This window comes from Peromyscus maniculatus, chromosome 17 (assembly GCF_049852395.1).
Source record: "Peromyscus maniculatus bairdii isolate BWxNUB_F1_BW_parent chromosome 17, HU_Pman_BW_mat_3.1, whole genome shotgun sequence".
In the NCBI taxonomy this organism is placed as follows: domain Eukaryota; kingdom Metazoa; phylum Chordata; class Mammalia; order Rodentia; family Cricetidae; genus Peromyscus; species Peromyscus maniculatus.
In genome coordinates this window covers 55,812,634-55,834,574 of record NC_134868.1, presented here as the reverse complement: position 1 = coordinate 55,834,574, position 21,941 = coordinate 55,812,634, and the positions used below count along the sequence as shown (strand labels likewise).

Below are 21,941 nucleotides of genomic sequence, written 5' to 3'. Positions count from 1 at the left end.
GAGAGCAGGAGCTATGGACCCTGAGTCCTAAAGCATGGGCACTGTAAGGTTGTGTATGCCGGGAGTCCCCCTTCCCTTCTCCTTCGCGTGAACCCAGAGGTAGTGACTGTGTTGGTGTCCTCTTTGAACACCCAGCTCCTCAGCAGTGGAAACCGGTACCTCATTCGATCCGATGACGTGATCGAAACGGTTTACAACGACAGGGGAGAGATCATCAAGACCAAAGAACGCCGGCTCTTCATGCTGAATGATGTGCTCATGTGTGCCACTGCCAGCTCACGGTAAGAACAAGCCCAGGTCACAGGTCGTCGGCCTTAGAGTGACAGGCCGTGTACATCAGAGAACGAGAGAGAGGCTGCGTTCAATCCCTCACCTGAACTGCACCGAGCTGTGGCCAAATCCAGTACCTTAATGAAAGGAAACTCATTGCAAGCTTTTTGTATCATCATCATCATCATCATCATCATCATCATCATCATCATCTAGTAGTAGTAGTAGTGTTAGCATTAATTTTATTATTATGCCTTGCTGAGGGTGGAACCCAGAGCGTTACACAGAGACCAATCTGGGACTGGATTGTTGAGGGTCAGTGGGTCTGCTGGTGGAAATCAGGTGTGTCCAGGTGAACTCAGGTAGGCCGGTGCTGGGTGCTGGAGCTGGCCCTGCATTGTCGTCGTTGTGTCCCGCCCACGCCCCCCCCCCCCACCTCCCTTGTCCCCTGTGGCTCTCCACTGTCATTTCGCTGATCCTCTAAGTATACTTCGGATGGGTGTTTCCCAGCGTGTTTCCATTTGGTCTATCCCCACGTAGTCCCCATGAATTCTGTCGCTCAGTTGGGCAGCAGGACGGTTCCCCAGCACATAGGTACTGTGGTAAGCTGAGGGAATCTGGGAGGGTAGGCTCCCCGTGGGTTGATGTGGAGCCAGCTCCAGTAGCGGGCAAGAGGCTTCTGCCGGCCTTGCAGGAGCCGTCAAGAGGAGCCTTTGGTAACTCACGGCGGTCTAGCCAGGAGTGCCTGCTCCGTGAAGGTGCGTGGCGCCACATCTGGGCTGTCCCTCCTGGAGAGCGGGCTGGGAACCGTGCAGCTGCGCACCTCCATCACATGACACTTTATTGTCCACACTCACCCTTGTGAGTAGGTGGCCACCCTCCTCCCACCACCACAGAGTTCCAGCAGAGAGGATATGTGAGTCACCCCCTCCCCCCCCTGCCAAGCCTCTGACTCCTTGTCAGCAAGTGAAGGGCACTGACCATGAGGGTCAGACTGGCCATGCAGAAGCCGTCTGGAGCACCCTTGCAACATGGCCGTCACTGTGCCTGTGCAAAGTCGCATGAGCTGTGGGCTCTGCTGCTGCTTGGTCATAGGTGTTTGTGTCCCACGTTGTGGTAAGGAGAAGAGAATACATAGGTTTTTGTTTCACTTCTGTATGCCCAACAAATGCTTCAGTCATGGAGTATGGGATGTGACTTAATTTTATTGATTGATTGTAACGTAGCCGTACAAGGGTAAAGAGGAAGCTGGAGGCAACCCGGATGGAGCTATCAGAGCACATCTCTGCGCACTTGGGACACTTTGTCCCGACTCCTCAGACATGGTTGCTGTGAGTTCTCAGGTTCTGAGTGAGATTGTGGAGAGGATTTTGTTTGCCCATCCTGCTGAAGGCCTGAGCTGGAGGCCTTAGCTGGAGCCAGTGACTGCTGTTTGCAGTGCCGTGGCAGTTAAACTGTTGCTCGGGGATACGTGAGGGATGAGCGGCATGGGAACTCGGCCCCGTGGTCGCCCGTAAAGTAACAGCCTTCTGTTTGTTCCAGGACCTCACACGAAAGCCATGCTGTCATGAGCCAGAGGTACCTGCTCAAGTGGAGTGTCCCTCTAGGACACGTGGATGTGATCGAGTACAGTGGTAGCTCTGGCGCTGGGGAGCACAGGCACCATGCCGCCCACGCGCCTGAAAGCCTGGCCGTGGTGGCCAATGTGAAGCCACGTAAGTGACAGTCCTGTCCACTTTCCCGGGAGCGGTGGGCAACATGAGCTCTGAGCCTGGCCCTCATGTCCCCCCTGGAGCTGGAGTGGTACATCTGTTGGAACGTCAGTCTGCTGCCTTGGTCTGTCTGTCTGTCTGTCTGTCTGACATGACGGAGCTCTGTCTGCATTGCATTGGCTACAAGGTGCCACAAGTCCTTGGGCAGGCTCTGCTCTGTGCTGACTGGCTCCTCGTTTCTTCAGTTCCCCGTGGGGAGCTCGTGCACGTGGCCTTCACAGTGAAGTGGGAGGGGTGGCGGTCCTTTGGGAATGACTCGGCACTGCACAGTCGTTGGGATCGCTGTCACCAGTCATGGTTCGGACTGGAGCTTTTGATCTGAGAGCAGGAATCATTGCCTTCTCCTCCTCTTCCATTTTAACCCTGACTAAAGACTAGCTAGATTTAATGCAGTGGTTGACCCCAGCCTCTGGACCAATTAAACCGCAGCGAATGGGAAACTATCCATAAACCTTAACAAGCATTAACCTTTCAGATTAATTTGTTTTTTGACACATCCAGAAGCATGAAGGCAGGCATTGAAGCTCAGCCTTTCTGGTTGGGCATGACCATTTAGGAGAAGATGGAGCAATGAGTATCTGGCCTAATCCCCTCTTCTTTTCTAATTCCCAGAATGTTAACAGTGGGGTCATCTGCCTCGGAGGCTAGTTCTCTGAACACAGTATCAGTTAGTAGACTCTTGAATGCTGACTGTAAGTTGTACCCCCTACTTAAAGCAGAATTTATCTAGACTCTCCACTAGACTTGAAACACCCAAGAGTGTCCTAGAGCACCAAGATGGATTACAGACAGATGAGCAGCGTGAGGAGGGAAGGGAAGAATGGAGGGGGGTGGCGCAGGAAGAGAATGATTTTCCAAATTGTCCCAGTTCATGTCTTCCCAAGTGGTCTCGAGAATTCCCTTAAATTATGCAGGAGTGTCGATTGCAAGTGGTGGTGTACCTCACTGTGTTTAACATTGCTGTCAGTGTTCAAGTGTGTTTGTATCTGAGATTGCTCCTCGGTGTCCAGATGGCTATTGATAATTCTGATCATCTGTGCACACACAGACTTACCTTTTCCTATCATCTTTCTATTGATGACGACTTGTCAGAAGCAAATGTAGAATGGGGTTAGAATCAGTAAGAAACATTAAGAGAAAGTATAAAGCAGGATGGTTTGACCAGCTCCTGTGGACGGAAGAACCGGAACAGGATTCCTCTTATTGGAGGCCTGTGTGTTGCAGTGACCTCTCTGTACCAACTGCTGTGCGGGGCTGACTCATCCCGGAGCACCCGCCTTCTCTCTTCCACTTCACTGTGAAGGCAATGACAGGAGCTACCCGGGAAAACTGAAGGGAAGCAGAGCCAGCCAGCTCGGAGCTGAGCTTGCCCACTGCCTGAGGATGAGGTGTCGGGTAGGATGCTAAGTGTGGGCCGGCTAAGGGGAGCTGCTCCCCAGGAGAGGGGGGCTGTCCTCATTCCGAGCTCAGGATCCCTGCCGGTCTGTCTTGTGAAGAGGAACTCGGAAAGTCCTTGGAGACGTGCAGACTCCCCTTTGCAGGCACGCGTTGGTTTTGTGTCGTTAAGACGGCCCCGAGTAAAAGCCGTTTCTTGGGGCGTCCTTTTACACCCTCTCTGACAGTGAGACAGTTGTGCTGTCTTCTAGAGAGTGTCTGCTCACTGTGGGTGAACCCACGTCCTGGCACGGTGTGTCTCATCTTGCTGCTGCTGCTGCTGCTATTGATGGTGGAATACCATGCCCTTTGAGGTGGTAACTTAGTGGGTGGGTGACTTCATCTGTTCATTTCCCCCTTGGTTTGCCGTTCCTTATCCCCCAGCTTTACAGTGTGCCATGTGGAAGGCATCTGTAGGACGAATTAAAGAGCACTGCCGTTTCCAGTGGGCGTTGGGCGGTTTAATGAAGCATTGTTGTTCTTCGCGATTATTTATTAGAAGCCCGCAACAAGCCAAGCCCCGAGTCCTGTGAGCCACAAGCGAACCTGGCACCGACCAGGCTGTCCCGACACACAGAGGCTGCACTGTGTGATGACGCATCCCGTAATAGAAGCCGGAATAAAGGCTTTGGCAGATAAAAGGGAGACCGTGTTCTCAGAAACAGTGCCTTTAAAACTAGCTGCCGGGAAGACATGGGGCTCTGCAGATGGAGGTGGGCACCCTGACTGACCCTGGCATGGGTGCCCTCAGCTGTGCTGGCATGGGTACTCCTGAAGGAGCCATGGTTCTGGGGCAGCTGTGGAAGTCCAGCCAGCCCTGGGGTCCGTGGGAGACTGCCCCGGAGCTGCGGCTTCAGTCTTAGGGACATAGGAGTGGAAAAGGCCCCAGTTGTCCTCTTGCTGCTTGGGACCCAGTGCGTCTTCATCTGAGTGGTACGCATAGCAGTGAGGACTAAATCTCAGAGGGCGACATGAGTGCTGTGCGTCCCAGACTGCCCTCGCCCTCTTGCTGAGGTTTAATTGTACGCCACATAGGTCTAAAATGTTTCGTGTGATGCTCTGGTACACGTGTGTAAAGTGACATGCATCGTGCAACCAAGTTGGTTAGCCAGTCATCACCATCAGCAGGGACCGGTTTACTTTTCTTCTCTCTGGTGGTTAGGCATTGCAGATGTAGTGCTGGTCAGGCGGCTCAGTGGGCACTTGCCGCCACCGCCAAGCCTGACTGACCTGAGTTTGACCTCTGCTGCTTCCAATGCAGAAGAGAGAGTCCACTCTCCTTCCAGTTGTCTTGTGTGCATGCAGGCCTCAGTGATGGAATGCTGTCCTGCTTTTGAGAGGCTTGCTGCCGGGCGGTGATGGAACACGCCTTTGGTCCCAGCATTCTGGGGGCCAGAGGCAGGCGGATCTCTTGAATCAAGCCCAGCCTGCTCTACAGAGTTCTAGGACAACCAGAGCTACACAGAGAAACTCTCTCTCTCTCTCTCTCTCTCTCTCACACACACACACACACACACACACACACACACACACACACACAGAGGGAGAGAGGGAGGGAGGGAGGGAGGGAGGGAGGGGAGGGAGAGAAAGTTTGCTCTTCCTGCAGCAGACAACAAGCTTGCTGGCCTATCTAAACACTAGATACTGGGAAAGAGCTGAACTGGGTTTATCCAGACTCATCTCATAGCAGGGGATCAGCCTGTCCCTAAGATCAAATGAGCTGCCCTCCAGCCTGCCAGTCAGTCACGCCAGCACCGGGCTGAACTGGTCTCAGGATGGAGACGTCCCCGAATCTTGCTCCTGCTTCCTTCAGAGTTTGGCCTCTGTGTGCTCTTTCCCTCCCCTTGGGCTTAGCTGTCTTGGGGCACTTGGAGGAGCTAGGTAGACATTCTCGTTCTCATTGAAATCATAGGACTTTTGTGCTGTTTGAATGACTGTGACATTCGGTTTGGGAAGCTGGGTCTGTTGTTTTGTGTTGGAGGCAGAGTGTGGGTGTCACTGCCTAGCAACCAGTGCTGGGAAAGGGTGAGGCTGTGCCAGCAGAAGCAGCAAGGAGCTGCCCCCCTGCACAGCTCCCGGCACCCAGAAAACAGACTGCCATTGGGGGTAGGGCACACGTGTTGATCTCATTGAGTTTCCATGATAAACTTTGCACATAGAGAGAGGCTTGGGAACCAGTGAGCTGGCCTCCTCCAGGGACCCATGGGTTGGGTTAAGTGTTGAGATCCCTTGGAATTACTTTGCAAAGTGTGTCCTTTTCTGGGGCAGTTTAAAAGGCTGTGGCTCATGGTTGGGAAGACAGATTATGAACCGTCTGTTGGGATGCTGCACACTGACCTGCCCTCTGCACACTGATGATACCACAGCAGAAGCAGGTCCTGGGTGGTCAGTTTGTACTGGTTTATCTAGTGTATGGTCCACAGGTAACCCGGGGGCTCGGTATCTATGACCTCACTTGACTCTGGTCCTCCTCGCCCAAGTAAGAACACATCCCCTGGTGCTGCTTATTATGAATTGTTACTATACTTAACATACTTATGCCGGATAATATGATAACTTGACATCTGACTTCAAAATACAATAATTGAACAAGATCCTCAGTATTTCCGTCTCCTTGAAAATTGTCGTTCAACTTTTGGTTAACAGATTGTAATTATAAATGTTTGTGGGACCCAGTGTGACAGTTCAGGACTGACACACATCCTGGCTGAGCTGAGTACCTAATGCTACCATCTCCTTGTCACTGCTCTGTGTTTGGGGCTTCTTGTCATCTCTCTTCCCATTATCCATGGGTTGTTGTAACCTATAGTCACACTGTGCTGTGTAGAACTTAATACTTCGGTCTTCAGTCCCTCTTCGGTCTCCCGCTCCTCTCCCACCCCCAGCCTCTGAAATAACTAGTCTCTGTTTGGACCCTCTGCTTGCCTTCCTCCCATGGTGTTTATCTGGTTGTGTCCAGCTTAAGCCGTTTAGCACAATGCGCTCCAGTTCCATCCGCGTTGCTGCAAATGATGGGGCTCCATACTCTGTATCATTGGATGCAATTTCTCATCGTGTGTGTGTGCCACTCATTGCCCGTCCTGTCTGCTGATGGGCACCTCGGCTGCCTCTGTGTCTTGGCACCTTTGAGAAGTGCTGCAGCCAGCACAGGTCTGTGTGGCATGCTGACTTGATTTCCCTTGGACTGATACTCAGGGTAGGGTAGTTAGAGCATATGGTGGGTTGGCTTGGGCCTTTCTGGGGAGCCTCCGCGCTGTTCTCTGGGCAGGCTGTACTAATAATCTGCACTCCTGTCGGTGCCGGCAGGAATTCCCCTTTCTCCACCTTCTCACCTGCGTCTGTTACTTGTTTTTTGATGACAGACATTCTCACTGGCGTAAGGTGGCGTGTAATTTGGTTTGCCTTTCTGCGGTGATTAGTGATGTGGAATTCTTCTTTGTGGACTCATTGGCTGCTTGTGCATCTTACTTTTTAGGAATGTCTATTCGGATTACTGGCCCATTTCTAATTGGATTAATTGGATTTTTGTTACAGACGGTCTAGATGTTAGTCCTTGTCACATGATTAGTCTGCGGCATCTTTTGTCTTCTATCAGTTGATCGCTCTTTTTGCTGTGTAGAAACTTCTCCGTTTGGAGCCCCTGTGGTACTGGACCAGGCCCTCTGGGTAGGCAAGACAGTTGTTTAGCTTGAATGGTTTAGGGGGCCCCCAGGCAGTGGGATCAGGACCCGTCACTGGTGCATGAGCCGGCTTTTTGGAGCCTAGTGCCTATGGTGGGACACTTTGCGTAGCCTTGGTGCAGGGGGGAGGGGCTTGAACCTGCCTCAGCTGAGTGTGCCAGGCTCTGCTGACTCCCCATGGGAGACTTTGCCTTGGAGGAGGTGGGAATGGGGGGTGGGTTGGGGAGAAGGCTGGGGCACGGGAGGAGGGAGGAGAGGGGAATCTGTGGTTGGTATGTAAAATGAACAGAAAAATCTCTTCATAATAAAAAAATTTAAAAAGAAAAAAAACTTCTCAGTTTCATATAATGTGCCTATTCTTCTGTTTTTGTTATCTGTGCTTTTGGGGTCATGTGTAAAAACCCCTCGCCAAATAGTTCTGGAAAAGCTAGTTATTCACAGGCGGGAGGTTGGACTAGTTAGAAAATTCAGGGTGTAAGCTGAATGACAGACAAGGAGAAGGGACTGTGTGGCTAAGTCACCAGCAAAGACGTCTACAGTAACTACAGTAACCCACAGTAACCCCCTCTCAGGCCTGTGTGGCTAAGTCACCAGCAAGGACGTCTACAGTAACTACAGTAACCCACAGTAACCCCCTCTCAGGGCACACAGAAGCCGACTCTGAACCCTGGTGTTTGCTCTCAGGAGCAGTTAGGTTTGAGAAACCTGACCCCGGGGAAGTGGCCCCGTGGGAAGGGGAGGACAGGGACACAGACTGGAGTTGGTTGCTATGCCTGAGGATAGCAATTCTTTCCAATTCTTGCTGATTCTCTGGAGCCCTGGGAATGTCAGGTGGAGTTCTGAGGGGAAAAAAAAAATGTTTGCCTGGAGATGAGCTGGGTGGCAGCTCCCAGGGACAGCACGTGGGGAGCCTGTGGTGACTCACGGCTGACTGCTTCCCGTCACACCTGCTCCCTGCATCCTCCACTTTACAGCCCCCCCCCACCCCCCCGTGGAACAGCCTTGTCTGGGCCTGGGAACCCTCTGCCCCTGACATCCCTCCTCCAGCATCAGAGAGATTTCAGCTTCCAGACTCGCTGAGGGTCATGTCTGCGCCCCTACTTCCACCCAGGTCATTGTGGATGTCCTTGCTGGTGACTTAGCCACACAGCCCCTTCCTTGTTCCACAGAAGATTCCACTCAGCTTACACCCTGAATTTTCTAACCAGTTCTAGGGATTTCCATAGAAACAGGGAGTGGGGCAGGGGAGAGGGCAGGGTCCGTGAGAAAGCCGGGGAAAGATGTGGAGCTTTTGTGTGCCGACCACAATAGAGCATCGACCCACAACATCTAAAATACTCAGAATCTGTCACCAGGTAGCTGGAAACCAGCGCTGACAAATTTCCCGACTGTGTGTTTTTACGTGATGGAGTCTGGGCTGGAAAACAAGAAGTTCTTTCCTGCGGGGCAGCAGCACTTGAGAGCCACTGCGCTCTGAGGTCTGTGCAGCTGGTAGTTTTTTGCCGTGAGCAGAGGTGCTCTGGCTTGCTGGGGATCTTCCACAGTGGCTTCCTGTTCTTCTTCTGTGTCCCCAGTGTCTGCCACTCATGCTCAGGTGCCACTTGGTACATTTTCCTGTGCAGGGCGGCAGCAGCGGACACACCCTTGTGGTCTCACGATATAAAGGTCTTTAATTCACTGAGGAGAAAGTCGCCTCCCTTCCTGCCCCAGATTCACATCAGTGATGGTGCATGTGGGTGTGTGCGCACGCACGCACGCACACACGCACGCACACACGCACGCACACACACACAGTTTTTTTTTCTTTTAAAAAGTTGTTGTTTTAATCCGAGGAGATGGCTCAGTAGGTAAAGTCCTTGCTGTGTAAGCTGGAGCCACAGTGCAGACCTGTTGTCTCTTCTCTGAGTGGGTAGGACACGGTTGGCTGTGTCTCCATGTTTCTTCTCTTCCGAGGAGGGTCTCCAGGTGTCTGTGAGGTAAAGTGAGCAGCCTTACCTCAGATCCCTCTGTTTCCTATCAACGTCTCCCCTCCTCCCGGGGTCTCTCTGCTCAGGTGTGACGGACCAGCCGCCACTTTTACGACCCAGGATACTCTTGTGTAGGGAGAAATGAGAACTATTAGCTAGAAAGAGATACTGAGACGATGAGAGGAGAGACAGAAACACAGGGTAGCCCCGAGAGGGCCTGGGTCAAAACCCACCAGCCCTGAACTTGATTCAAAAGGGCTTTTTATCACAGTGCCAACGGGAGGAGCAAAGACCTCGCCCTTGCGAGTTACAGCCAAGTGCAGACCCTTCCAAACACCCGGCACTCAGGCCCGTGGCCCAGTCACCCTCTTTGTGCAGACCAGATGGGCAAAGCCACCCGGAAACCCAAATGGGCTCCCACACTCAGGACGCTGCCCTGACCACCCATCACTTCTTTTTCTTGAAGGGAGTGGAGACTCGAGGAAGAGCCCTAGATATGGCTTCGGGCTGGAAGGGATCCAAGAAAGGCTGGATTAAGTAGAAAAGTGTCCTCTGTTTAAACATGGGGCTCACTCACGTGTGAGTGGGAGAAATGGTTTCCGTTCGACTCCAAGCACACACTGCATGTGTGTTCTCGACATGCTCAGCTTAGAAACGCTTGCCGGAGAGTTGGTATCCGTTCTGGTTTATCACCTTGTCCCCAGAGACGGGAAGTGCCGAGCGAGGCTGGAGCAGAGGCCCTTGGCAGCCTGGTGCAGACCTGCCTTCTTAGTGCAGACTTCTGCCCTCTGGCATTTGTCCTGGCATGACGGCCCAGGGTGTAACTGTGACAGTTGTGGACACTTGTCCTCCAAACCAAGGAGTTTCTCCTATAAGGGCTCATCAACTGAACACCAGTATAAATAAAACTATACTAGTTTGGGGGCTAAAACTAAATATGGGTTATGGTTAGACAAAGGTATATAGTGATAGAGAACAGGGCCAAGGAGGGGGTATGACTCTGGGGGCGGGGCGTGTGAGGGAGTTCCACAGGTGACAGGAGTCATTTTTTGTGAGCCGTGGCGCTATTCCTGGCCTGTGGGCTGACCGAAGAGTGTGGTGGGCATCTAAAATGTACCCCTGAATTCTTAGAGCTGCCTACCAAAAATCAAAGTCAACATTTATTAATCATTGTAAAGCTAATGTAAAGTAGGTGCTGATCAAGAAAGTTAATTTATGGCATTTATGGTATTTATAGTATCACTACAAGCCTGGGCTCACAGTTTATTCTCAAAAGTTTATACCGTGAATGTAACAGATGAGTTGCCAGATAAAAATATTTTGACTTGTAAGCATAATGTAAAATAGAGAGAGAGAGTCAGTGTGTGGATCGTAGGTGAATAGGTGTGTGTGCATAGATACACCAACACATTTACTGCATCGATGGAGTGCATTGGTGATGAAGTCAGAGTCACTAGAATTCATCAGTGTTTCATGAAGGAAGGAAACCAAGGCCCTTGCCCCTGGAGTGGTTTAATCAAGAGAGAGCCCACGTTTGAGTTTTCTGTTTCTCTCCCTGTCTTCTGTCTCTGGTCTGTGTAGAACTTGTCTGTTACATGAGTCTGAGTCTGCGCCTGCCTGAAGGCTGTCTTGTCTGTCCCTGTCTCTGTGCCCCTCACGAAAGGCTCTTGCTCTGTTTTTTATTGAACAGTGCAGAAAGCATCCCATGGGAAAGGAACAAGGGGCAGTTTACAGACATCCTTAACAGTGTTTCACAAGGGATGAAGCTTTGCCTAGTGCACGTGAACCCTACTGACCTAGATAACAAACACACACATGCTATCAGATAATTCTCTGTGTGCTGCTTCCAGCCTTTGTGGTGGAATTTATTGCATAAGGTTGCTTTCAACCTATTTGCTGTTTCCAGCATTTATTACCGTAACACACGTACGCACACACATCGCCCTCTGGGTCAGGGACATGGAAGAGTACATATCTTAAGATTAAAGCTATATATTAACTTGGGTTGTAAAAGCTGATTACATGGGAAACACAAGGCAAGTAAGGACAGCTACATTGTCCTCTTAAAAGCACATTAAACTAACAGGCTGAGTACACAGTACACATCCATGTTGAGTCTTAAGTAACCTCAAGATGTATTATTAACTAAGCTGTGAGGTCTAGGAAGTTCCAGTCTCTCAGAATGCAAGAGAAACTTTCATAATAACGCATTGCCACAGTTTACTCCTCCTGTGGTTGAACTTCAAGATTCTTGAGAGGCACCTAATTCAAGAATGCATGAAAGGTGATAAAATCAGGTCTATATTCTGGTGGTGTCTTTGACACAGATAGAGTGCTTTGTCCTTAGGTAGACAGTGTGTATTTGAGACACACATATTTATGAAGCCTTTATCATGGGAAGCTTTGACACAGTGACGTATTAGACAGATTGAAGGATGGGACAAGCTGTGTGATTCTGACAGAGTGCAAACTGAACTTGCGGACTTCAGTGATCAGAATCACTAAGAAGCTGAAGGTGTTAGCAACAGACCAGACCCTGAAACCCAGCTGGGCTCTGCTGAGCCTGGGACCCTCGAGGCAGGGCTGTGGCCAGGCAGCTGGTCTGCTGAGACCCGAACACCAAGGCCCTGATGCTCTGTTCAGCCCCAATGAATCTGGCTCTGAATCGGCTCTTTCCCTGGCTGGCCCTGAGATGTTTGATGTGATGACTATGAGATATGGAGGGTGAGAAAGGGACAGGAGGACACCATGCTGGTTTGCAGCATGGGTTTGGAGTGTAGTTCTGAGTGCAGATCCCTCTTACCTCTGTATGTGGGACCTTGGGTGGTTTCCAAGTCAGCTTGGAACCCAAGGAGGCTGAGGGTCTGTTCTCAACAGTCACATACCTGGGGGGTCTAGAGATACAGTGTTTGCAAATCTCCCTCCTGTGTCCCCCAAGCCTTCTGTAAGTGGTGGAGCTGGCCTGGCTGTTGGGGGTTGGCTGGTAAGAACTGACTATGGACACATAGACAGCAGGGTGCTCATCACCTCCTGACTCGAGTTTATGGAGAGAGCCAATTCTGGTCCTTTCTAAATGTTTTAACCCTGGGGAAATCCTTAGGGAACTCTGTGGTGTTGGATATCTCAGATATTAGAAATGTGATTCTGATTAAATTTTGAATCTGGGTATTTCTTACTAATAATGATTACATTTAAAATGAGGGGACCTAGGGTGCAGCTCCGTTGACAGAGTTGCTTTCCTAGCATGCATGAAGCCTTGAGTTTGATCCCCAGAACCGTATGTATAATACGGCATGGTGGTTACAATCTTAGCAATCCTGAGGTAGAGGCAAGAGGACCACGCGTTCAAGGTCAGTCTCAGCTATTTAGAAGTTTCAAGAAAATCTGAAGTACATGAAATTCCCTTGTCCATCTGTCTGTCTGTCTCTCTCTCACACAAAACATTGCTCAAATTGTGAGACAGTCTATAAGATAATTCAGCAGTGTCTTTCAAAAGAGTCAAATTCGTCAAAGACAGACTGAGAGGTCTGTGGGCAGGTGAAGGCTAGGACACTGGAGGAGTTCAGGGACCTGGGCTGGACCAGCATGAGAACAGTGACCAAAAGCTGGTGGTGTTTGGATGTCACAGAACAGCGAGTTCTGTGTCATCCTGAGCGTCGCAATATACAGTTCTGTGAGGAAAGACACCAACCTCCTGGAAGGCAGATGAAAGGCATCATTCTATGCACGTAAAATTATTTCAAAATAGCATAGCAGTTAGCAAAGGAATGACTCCCAAATGCTTGAAGCTATTTTTTTTTTTTAATTCTAGATCCTCCTCAACTTAGAAAAAAAAAAAAGCAAAACTAAAATTTGTTTTGGTGCCTCCCAAGCAGGAAGTGATTCTTGTCTTTCCTTCACATTTTCAGACAAAGTTTACATGGGGCCAGGGCAGTTGTACCAGGATTTGCAGAACCTACTGTCTGACCTGAACGTTGTTGGCCAGATCTCACAGCTAATAGGAAACCTCCGCGGGAGTTATCAGGTAACGCGGCCTTCTGCATGGGATGCTGCTGTGACTTCCAGATCTGTGAGAACCGGTTTGTCTCCCGATTCTCCAGAATCGAGCGCATGGATGTCTCTAAGGACTAGGTCCAGTGCTGCTTTCTATTTGGGGCGGCATAGCTTTCCTTCATGCTGTAGTACTTATGCCTCATTGTATCTCTGCATGATCAACCCCAACGGATCCACTTTGTAATTGGACATGAATATGATTGAGTCTCCCTGGGGGTCTTCATCATGTTAGCGCTTTGCTTTTTCCCTTCTCCTAAAAGTGTGTGTAAGCAAAGTGTGCTGGCTCATGCTTGTAAACACCCCCCTTGGGAGGATGAAGCAGGAAGATTGCCATGAGTTTATAACCAGCCTGGACTACCTAGTGAGTTCTAGGTCATCCTAGGCTAGAGTGAGACCTTGTCACACGGACAAGGCAAAATGCAGTAAAGCCTAACGAACATGTTGTACATCTCCTCTGTAGAATTTAAACCAGGCGGTAGCCCATGATTGGACGTCAGGCTTACAACGACTGATCCTGAAGAAAGAAGAGGAAATCAGAGCCGCTGACCGCTGCAGGATTCAGTTACAGCTCCCGGGGAAGCAAGACAAGTCAGTGATTCAAAACAAAAGTTGAACCGTTCTCTGTCATACGTGCTTTCTGGCTTGGTGATTGCATCACATGGTGGACTGTGCACAGTCATTGTACGTGCTGGAGTGCGGTCTGTAAAGGGAACGCTTCTCTTCTCTGGCAGGTCAGGGCGGCCCACTTTCTTTACCGCTGTGTTCAATACGTTTACCCCTGCCATCAAGGAGTCCTGGGTCAGCAGCCTGCAGATGGCCAAGCTGGCACTTGGTAAGACACAGGGTTTACGCTAACTGGGCATGTGCCCTTAAGAAATAGATGTTTCAGAGTCATCAGAGAGGTCATATGATGGTGCATACACCTGGGAGGGTAAAACCGGGGTGGAGAGAGAACTTCCTGTGGCTTGGAAGCATAGATTTAATTGGAAAAGTTAAGTTAAACAAGAACATTCCAATTACTTCTGTTGTGATATGACATTCTTGTATATTATGTCTGTTGAGCACAAGAATGGGCCCCTGAGGCTATAGCCCTGGTCCAGAGCCTGAAACCCTGGCGTGGGTCAGCTTTCAAGCAGCAGGAAGCACACACATCATGTCAGCCACTGTGCTAACCCTCCTGTGACAGGGAATCCAGTGTATCCACACCTTGTCACTCAGGACCCCCAGCTCTAAAAATAAGTCCCATGGTTTTACTGTGGCTAGAAGCAGCTTTATAACTATTTTTTGGTTCTGCTGTCTATTTAGCCTATGTCGGTAGGTAGGTAGGTAGATGCGTAGATTATAGGTTGGTAGATGGTAAATGGTAATTACAGTTGGCAAATCGATAGACAATAGGTAGTAAGTAGATAGACGATAGGTAGGTAGGTAGATGATTTATGATAGAGAGATAGATTGATAGACAATAGGTAATTAGGTAGACAGATGGAGATTGATGGTAGGTAGATAGGTATACAGACTGAAAGATGAGAGGGAGGGAGGGCGGCAGATCCATCTCTGTATAGTTTGTATAGAGTTTATATACACAGATTTCTTACTCAGCTTGCTGGGTAGGCATATATGTGACATGTAAGTAAGTGCATAGGTGTGGGTGTCTGTGTATGAGACTGATTACCTACCTGTATGTGGGTAGGTGTGTGCACCCATTTGTGAAATCCTCTTCTAAGTGCACAAGTTCTGAACCGTCACCTAAGCACAAAACAGAGGTAGGCTATTGCTGGCCCCTTAGAAAGCAATGGTTAGTGAAAAGAAAAAAAGACTTTTACTGTGAAAGGGAGCCTCCCTGACCTGGCTGAGGACAGGGACATAGCTCTTTGTCCTCTCCTGGGTTGTGTCTCTATAATCCAGGGGATGACCCCTTGTGAAATAAATAATACAGCGGTAAGCGCCCTTCTGTCTTTACTCAAAGCTAAGATGGACACTATCTTTAGGAGCAGGTTATGTCTTCATGTTTAAGAATTTTTCACTGAGTCTGACCAGCTCAGCTGCTTGAAGGATCCAGGCCTGTCAGGTGGACCCAGCCTGGGATACTGGTGCATTCTGTTCGGGAGCAGATCCAAGTGTGAGGCCCCATGACATGGTGCAGATTAGGCTGCCAGTGTGAGAGTTCACCTCCCCCCAGCCTCCAGTTAGGGAAAGGTAGTGTTGCTTCCCAAGACAAAATCGTTTTTTGCTCACACGCCTTGGAGTGTTGGGTACAGCTCTTGGGACACGAGGAGGCACTCACGTTCACCCCAGCCGCTCAGCTCTGCTCTCTCTGAATGTGCCCACAGAGGAGGAGAACCACATGGGATGGTTCTGTGTGGACGACGATGGCAACCTAGCCAAGAAGGAGACGCACCCTCTCCTGGTGGGACACATGCCCGTGATGGTGGCCAGGCAGCCAGAGTTCAAGGTGAGGGCCCCAGGCGATACCCGCTTTTGCAGAGGATTTTCCTGGGGGAACACTGGTGTAGGACCCTGTTACTACGACCGGAGAGGAAACGTATTGCCAGTATTGGAGATGCTGTTGCTGGGAGCCCACCCACCCACCGGTGAGGCTCAGCCGCGGTCTGTGTGGCCTGCTGCCGGCTAGGGTTATCGTAGGTCACGTGCCCGCTGTCCTCCAGCACCTGCCTCTTCTGTGGTGCTCCAGCTTGAACAACGGTCCCTTTCTGTAGAGGGTCGGGACTCTAAAGTCTTTATCTGCTGATGTGGTGTGCTCCTCCGCCAAAGGGCCCCGAGTGTCTTGTGGACACCACGGGTCCTGAGCTCAGGCCCCGAGGCCCAACGCCACTGACAAGGTACTATGCCTTTCTTTAAGAAATAACGTGACGCTGTTATCTCTCTCTTATTCCTGGACTCTGACCCACTTGATGGGGACGGCCTCGTCCATGCCTCAAGGGAGAACCACACAGCACGTGTGTCAGGAAGGCCAGTGGACACACCATCAGGTGTCCTGCTCCTGGCTTAGTCCTCCCGGCCGACTTGGCGTGCCCGGCTGGCTTTTGGCATGGTTGAGGGGTTCCAAAGACAACACGGAAGACCAAACCTCCTTGGGAACCCACGCCTGCAGAATAAACTCGTGAGGCCCACACAGCTGGCTGTCGTGGGCAAGGGCTCCGGCCCGCGCTTCAGCCGACGATGGAAAACGCATTGAACCCACAGTGTCCTGTTCCTTTGTAGATCGAATGTGCAGCCTATAACCCTGAGCCTTACCTAAGCAACGAAAGCCAGCCCGCTTCGCCCTCCTCGGCACGTGGCTTCCTGTGGGTAAGGCTCTTCGCTTGTCTTTAGGGCAGGTTGACAGAGAACCGTCAGGGGAGTTCACCAGAGAGCACCAGGTTAGGTTCCCAGACAGGACCCTTCCTCTGAGGTGTAGACTTGGGAATTAAAAGGTTGGCTTTCATTCTTTTTCATCTTAAGACTTTTACAGTGGAGTAAGGACCCAAGACTAAGAACTTAAATGCTGTGAGGATAACTTTAGCAGGTCCTCCACGCTAGTGTTTCTCCACGTTGACTTTCCTCCTCTTCCAAAACATTTCTGGCTGTCGTAGTTAAAGTGAATTTGTTCCACACGGAGTCTAGGCTGTCAGTAGTACTCAGTAGCAGTAGCCCAGGAACTTCCCTGAGCCTGGGCCCCTGGCCTCCTGCTTCTCCCCTTGCCCCTCTCAGCATACATCGTTCTAAGTTGACATCTCTGGCCGGGCGGTGGTGGTGCACGCCTTTCATCCCAGCACTTGGGAGGCAGAGCCAGGCGGATCTCTGTGAGTTCGAGGCCAGCCTGGGCTACCAAGTGAGTTCCAGGAAAGGCGCAAAGCTACACAGGGAAACCCTGTCTCAAAAAACCAAAAAAAAAAAAAAAAAAGTTGACATCTCTGTTGCAACCAGTGTGCTCAGAATGGGGGAGCGTGGCTAGCTGGTGTTTCAGCACCTAGGGACCAGCAGAGATACTAAACTCCTCCTGGGTAGTGATTTCCTACTGAGCAGATTTGTAGCTGCTGATGCATGATATTTCTTTCTGTCTCTGTCTCTCTGTCTCTGTCTCTCTCTCTCCCAGGGACTTGATGATCTGGCCTCCTTCCAACAGGGTCAGAGGGGGTTGCTTACTTGTAGCATGGAACACCACGTGCAGGAGAGGCAGGGAGGTGTGACTGCATGCTCCAGGCTGGAGGGAAGAGAGAGGATCCACTGTCCTGGGAACCAGCGGGCTGTCTGTCAGCAGGGGCCAGGCTCCCTCCAGACTGTTAACTGTGGGGAGGATTATAGACGTTCATGGGACTCGTTGCAGAAATCCTGGATCTGCTTGGCGGCACGCAGTGTGCTCTCTGGGATGGCCTGCTTTGGGGCTGTGTTCTTTTCAGCTGTCGCCTCTTGAAAGGCTTGTTTTCACTGAGGCTGAGCTCTGTCACACCTTCGTGCCAGCTTACTTAACGCTGCCACTAATTTGCTCTTCAGTACTTTACAAAATGAGTGTGTGAATAGGCCCTTACAGTTGTGTAAGGGATGAGTGTCTGGTGTTCGATGATGTGTATACGTTTTCCCCTTGAAAATAAAGTTGTGTTCATGTTATTGAAAAAGGTAAAAGCCAAATGAAACATGTTGAAAAGAGAAACGGGCAGTTAGGTATCCTTTTACTTCATTCGCTTTTTCTGAGTATGATTCACACATGAAAATCGATACCTTCACAGGTCAGGTTTCTGCATATCCAGAATCATACCTGATCAGAAAATTTAGCAATTCCAGAAGTGTGCCTCAGTTTCTCACTCTTCCTCCCTCTCACATCCTATCTCAGATCGGAAGCTGTAGCGATCAGATGGGTCAGGTCGCCATCGTCTCCTTTCAAAGCTCCAACCCCAAAGTCATCGAGTGCTTCAACGTGGAGTCACGCATCCTGTGTATGGTATACATTCCCGCAGAGGAGCCGAAGCCCCAAGAGTCCGGTGAAGCCGTGGACCCAGAGGCCACAGCCTCGAGAGCGTCCCATGTGCCCACCATCTGCCTGGGCACAGAAGAAGGAAGGTAGAGAATAGCCACTGTTTTAGTAGGGATTGTCCTCAGTGCAAGACACGTCAGCTCCCACGTGGAACAGGATGAGCCTAATAGAAGACGCAAGGGGGCGGGGGTGGGGTGAGGGTGGGGTTCCCGGTTACTGTACTCTAAATTTACCAGTCAGCCACACCCATGGCAAGAGATACAGAGGAAAGCTCTGCTTGCTTCCAGAGTGGTTTGGTTTTGTTAATTCTTCTTAGAAATAGAATACTACTTCAATTGTGGAATGAAGCAATAGTATTTTATAGTATAATCATGTGGAACATTGACACTATTTAATGGCAAATAAGCTAACATTCCAAAATCTATAGGAAGAAAAGAAAGTTTGACCCAGAATTTCTCTTTAAGCTCTAAGAATGAAATCCGAATGGTTGCAGGTATTTTTTTTTTTTTTAATGTAGCCAAGGGTGTGTTAAGAGCGGGGAGGCAGGCCGTGGGGAGGCATGAAGAGGACGCGTGTCGTTCTCCGACGCTGACTGGTGCCTGGTCTTCCCACGGGCTGCACATGGGCCTGTGAATGTGTTTTTTTTTTTCTTTTGCAGCATTTCCATCTACAAAAGCAGTCAGGGATGCAAGAAAGTGAGGCTTCAGCACTTCTACACCCCTGACAAGTCCACGGTCATGAGCCTGGCCTGCTCCCCGCAAGGCCTGTACGCGGGCCTGGTCAATGGGTCAGTGGCCAGCTACACCAAGGCTCCAGGTAACGACCCACACTCAGCCCTGACTCTTGTCTAGACGCCCATCTCACCTCCCATGGTGCTTGTCAGCCCTGCTTCCAAACCTGCGTGACTTGCTCCTTCCCAGAAAGACACTGATGGGCACATGGGACGTTTTTTTTTTTTTTTTCTAAAGTTGGCTGCCAGGGGCTTCTTCCTGCTCCACCGTGCAGACCAGCCTTGAAGGCCCATCCTAGTGCTATTGGGCACTCTAGCCTCTCGCTGCTCTCCTGAGGCTTCCTCCATCACTCAAGCCCACTTTCACGTGGGGACGGGGGTTGATTGCCATCCAGGCTTGGCCTTTCTGTCTATGATCCTCCCCTATGGCTCTGCTGTATCTGCCCTCGCAGAGTCTCACACACTGAGCCCGATCCTGACCACCTCAGAAGCGCTCAGCCCCTGTGTGTGCCCCTCGGCCTCCAGTCCTACAGCTCGGTAGTATTTTAACTAGCCATCCTGATGGACTCATGAAGATGGAAATAGGACTATCTAGGTCACATGCTCTTCTCTGGAGACCCTCCTGCCTCCCTGGCTTTCTGGTCCCTCTGTGATTCTCCCGGCAGAGGGTACAGCAGCCTCACACTGTTCTTCAGACTTGGGGAACTTGCTGTGTTGTGGGCGTGGTACCGTGGCCGTCCTTAGCTTTTCTCGTGAGCTTCAGCTGCTGCTTTGTAGCCATGCTTTTCCAGGGATCGTCCTCGCTGCTGCATGGCCAGTGGCCAGGCTTTCTCCCTAGCCCTGCATGCAGGCACATAACACAGACATGCTAAACTGAAGCCTCGAGGCTGACCGCGTGCCCAGGTCTACCCCATAGCCTTGCACACCTGGCCGCGCAGCTCCCCGAGAGCTGGCCTCCGGCCCTAGGCATACGTGTCCAAAGCCTCCTGACTTGACCCTCTGCATTTCCTGAGGAGTCTCAGAGCCACCACTTCCAAAATATGGTGTGGGATTTCCTGCCCCGATGCTGCCCTGTACGCCTGCCAATGTTTGCTTTCTGAATTGTTGTTAATGTGTTTTCAACATGGCTGGTGAGTTCCTTACCACCCTGCCGAGCACTGTCAAGGATGAACACTGTCTGGGGAGCTCTGGACGGGGGTCCACTGCTGCTGGGCCTTGCTGTCCAGCTCTGCACCCTGTGTTCTCCAGACCCCTCTGGTGGAGACCCACACAATGTGGGAATATCGATTATTTGAAAGTCAGAAGGGAGGTGATTTTAGGGGAATGCAACAGGCCTTCGAAGTTGACTTCAGAAGGTGGTGCTCATTTTTCCATTACTATGAGTGAACTTTTGAATCATTCCTGGTGCAGTTTGTCTCTGTTAGATTAACATTATACTATTAAAACTTACATAGTGACTGACTTATAACATACTTCCATTTTACTTTGTCTTACTTTATTATCTTTAATGTATTAGAGACTGAACTGAGTCTTGTGAACCTTGTGCTTGCTCATAGAGCAGATTCTTGGCCACTGAGCCATGTCCCCAGCCCTTTCTTCCATTAAAAAGCTGATAGTCCCTTTTCTATTCCGCCTGTTTTTAGAGGTAACAGTTTATTTTCTTTGCGTCCCCTTCTTAGAGACGGCACATGCACAATGCACAGGGGTTTTTGGATAGCCTTTTTTTCTCTTGTGCCGAATTTTCTGATTGCCATTATATTGTCTTATGCTTCCCGTTCATGATGCCCTTTCTTTTAGATATCCAGGGGGTTATCTTTGCTCCTTTCCCTTGGCCATCTGGTTTTCTTCCTTCTTGGGTGTTAATTGCTTGAAGGTTTAACCTTCTTCGCTGTGTGTCCCTGGGCTTGGCCAGCCCAGCTCTGTGCTGTGCTATGCGGTATGCATCACAGCACATGGTGTCTCCAGAGTCCCACCATCTGCAGCCTTCCTGCTGTGTGTTACACGGCCTGCACATGTGGCCAGGCCTGGGTGGTAGAGTGGAGACTGTGGCCTTCCCAGACAGAGGGGCGGTTGCTTTGGAGTGGGTCTTGGAAACCTGGGACTTGATGGGAATGTTTCAGCTTTCGAAGACTTGGGGTCATCAGCATTGCTAGCTCGTGCATGAAGTCTGGCTGTGGTGCAGGTGACCTGCCAGGAAGAAGTCGTCCCAAGAGTTGGCCCAGATTCACACACTTTCAGCAGTGAGGTTGCACATGACCCTCCCAGGGAGACAAGGATACAGTATCTAAGGAGAAGAGAGCTTGCTTAGGTGGCCAGAAAACAGAGGCTGATTGTTGGAAGTCCAGCCTTAACCCCAAAGTGGGTTATCCCTCCTTTGATCTTGGCGTTCCTGTTTCAAAGGAACCATACCATCAGTCAGCAGCATCACAGTACTCTGGCAGCCTGCGGGCAGAGTTCTGTCTCACTTCAGAGGTCTGTATTCTCGTACCATGCCATGCCCTTCGGAGCCTGTGAACCCCAGAGGAAACTGTGTCTACAGGCCACAGGGCTGTGAAGGGCTGTGAGTACCACATGGGATGGCTATTTGTATGAATGTTAGGGCAGGTGAGGGAAAAGTGTATGCATGTGGCTGTATACACACCTGCATTTTTGTGTACATGCATGCATGAATGCGCATGCATGCATGAATGCACACACATGCACCTAACCATGTGTAGAGCCAATGCACCTGTGGCATGAAAGGTAGGCCGGGACACTGGGATACAAAGCCATCCTGCAGCACTGTTCTGAGCAGAATTCCTGTTAAAGGAGCACTGTAACAGGAACTTGCCCATTGCCTCTGTCTAATAGCACCGTTCAGCCCCCTTTGCTCATGGGATTTGTACTCAGGCTCAGCGCTTCTGGTCAGGAGAGAGAAGAAGCTGAGACCTTGTTTCCTCAGAGCTAAGAGAACTCACACAGCAGGGAAGTCACACTGATGATGTCACTACCATCGGAATCCTGGGGCTCGATGAGTGAGGAGTTAAATACTTACAGGATAGTCACATCAGTCACTTTAAAATT

The 21,941-nt window shown here is 50.5% G+C and overlaps 1 protein-coding gene across 10 annotated transcripts in view; it reads left to right on the top strand.

Annotated features, from left to right (window-relative positions):
- Arhgef10 (Rho guanine nucleotide exchange factor 10) overlaps positions 1-21,941 on the top strand; it is a 91,245-nt gene that overhangs the window by 50,060 nt on the left and 19,244 nt on the right. For all 10 annotated transcript variants that reach the window (XM_076553673.1, XM_076553670.1, XM_042262943.2 and 7 more), the window contains 9 exons: positions 136-281; positions 1,813-1,985; positions 13,032-13,147; positions 13,637-13,764; positions 13,908-14,008; positions 15,507-15,628; positions 16,399-16,485; positions 18,008-18,234; positions 18,807-18,964. In XM_076553673.1, coding sequence (XP_076409788.1) covers positions 136-281; positions 1,813-1,985; positions 13,032-13,147; positions 13,637-13,764; positions 13,908-14,008; positions 15,507-15,628; positions 16,399-16,485; positions 18,008-18,234; positions 18,807-18,964 — 1,258 coding nt within the window. The remainder of the gene's footprint in view (positions 1-135; positions 282-1,812; positions 1,986-13,031; positions 13,148-13,636; positions 13,765-13,907; positions 14,009-15,506; positions 15,629-16,398; positions 16,486-18,007; positions 18,235-18,806; positions 18,965-21,941) is intronic.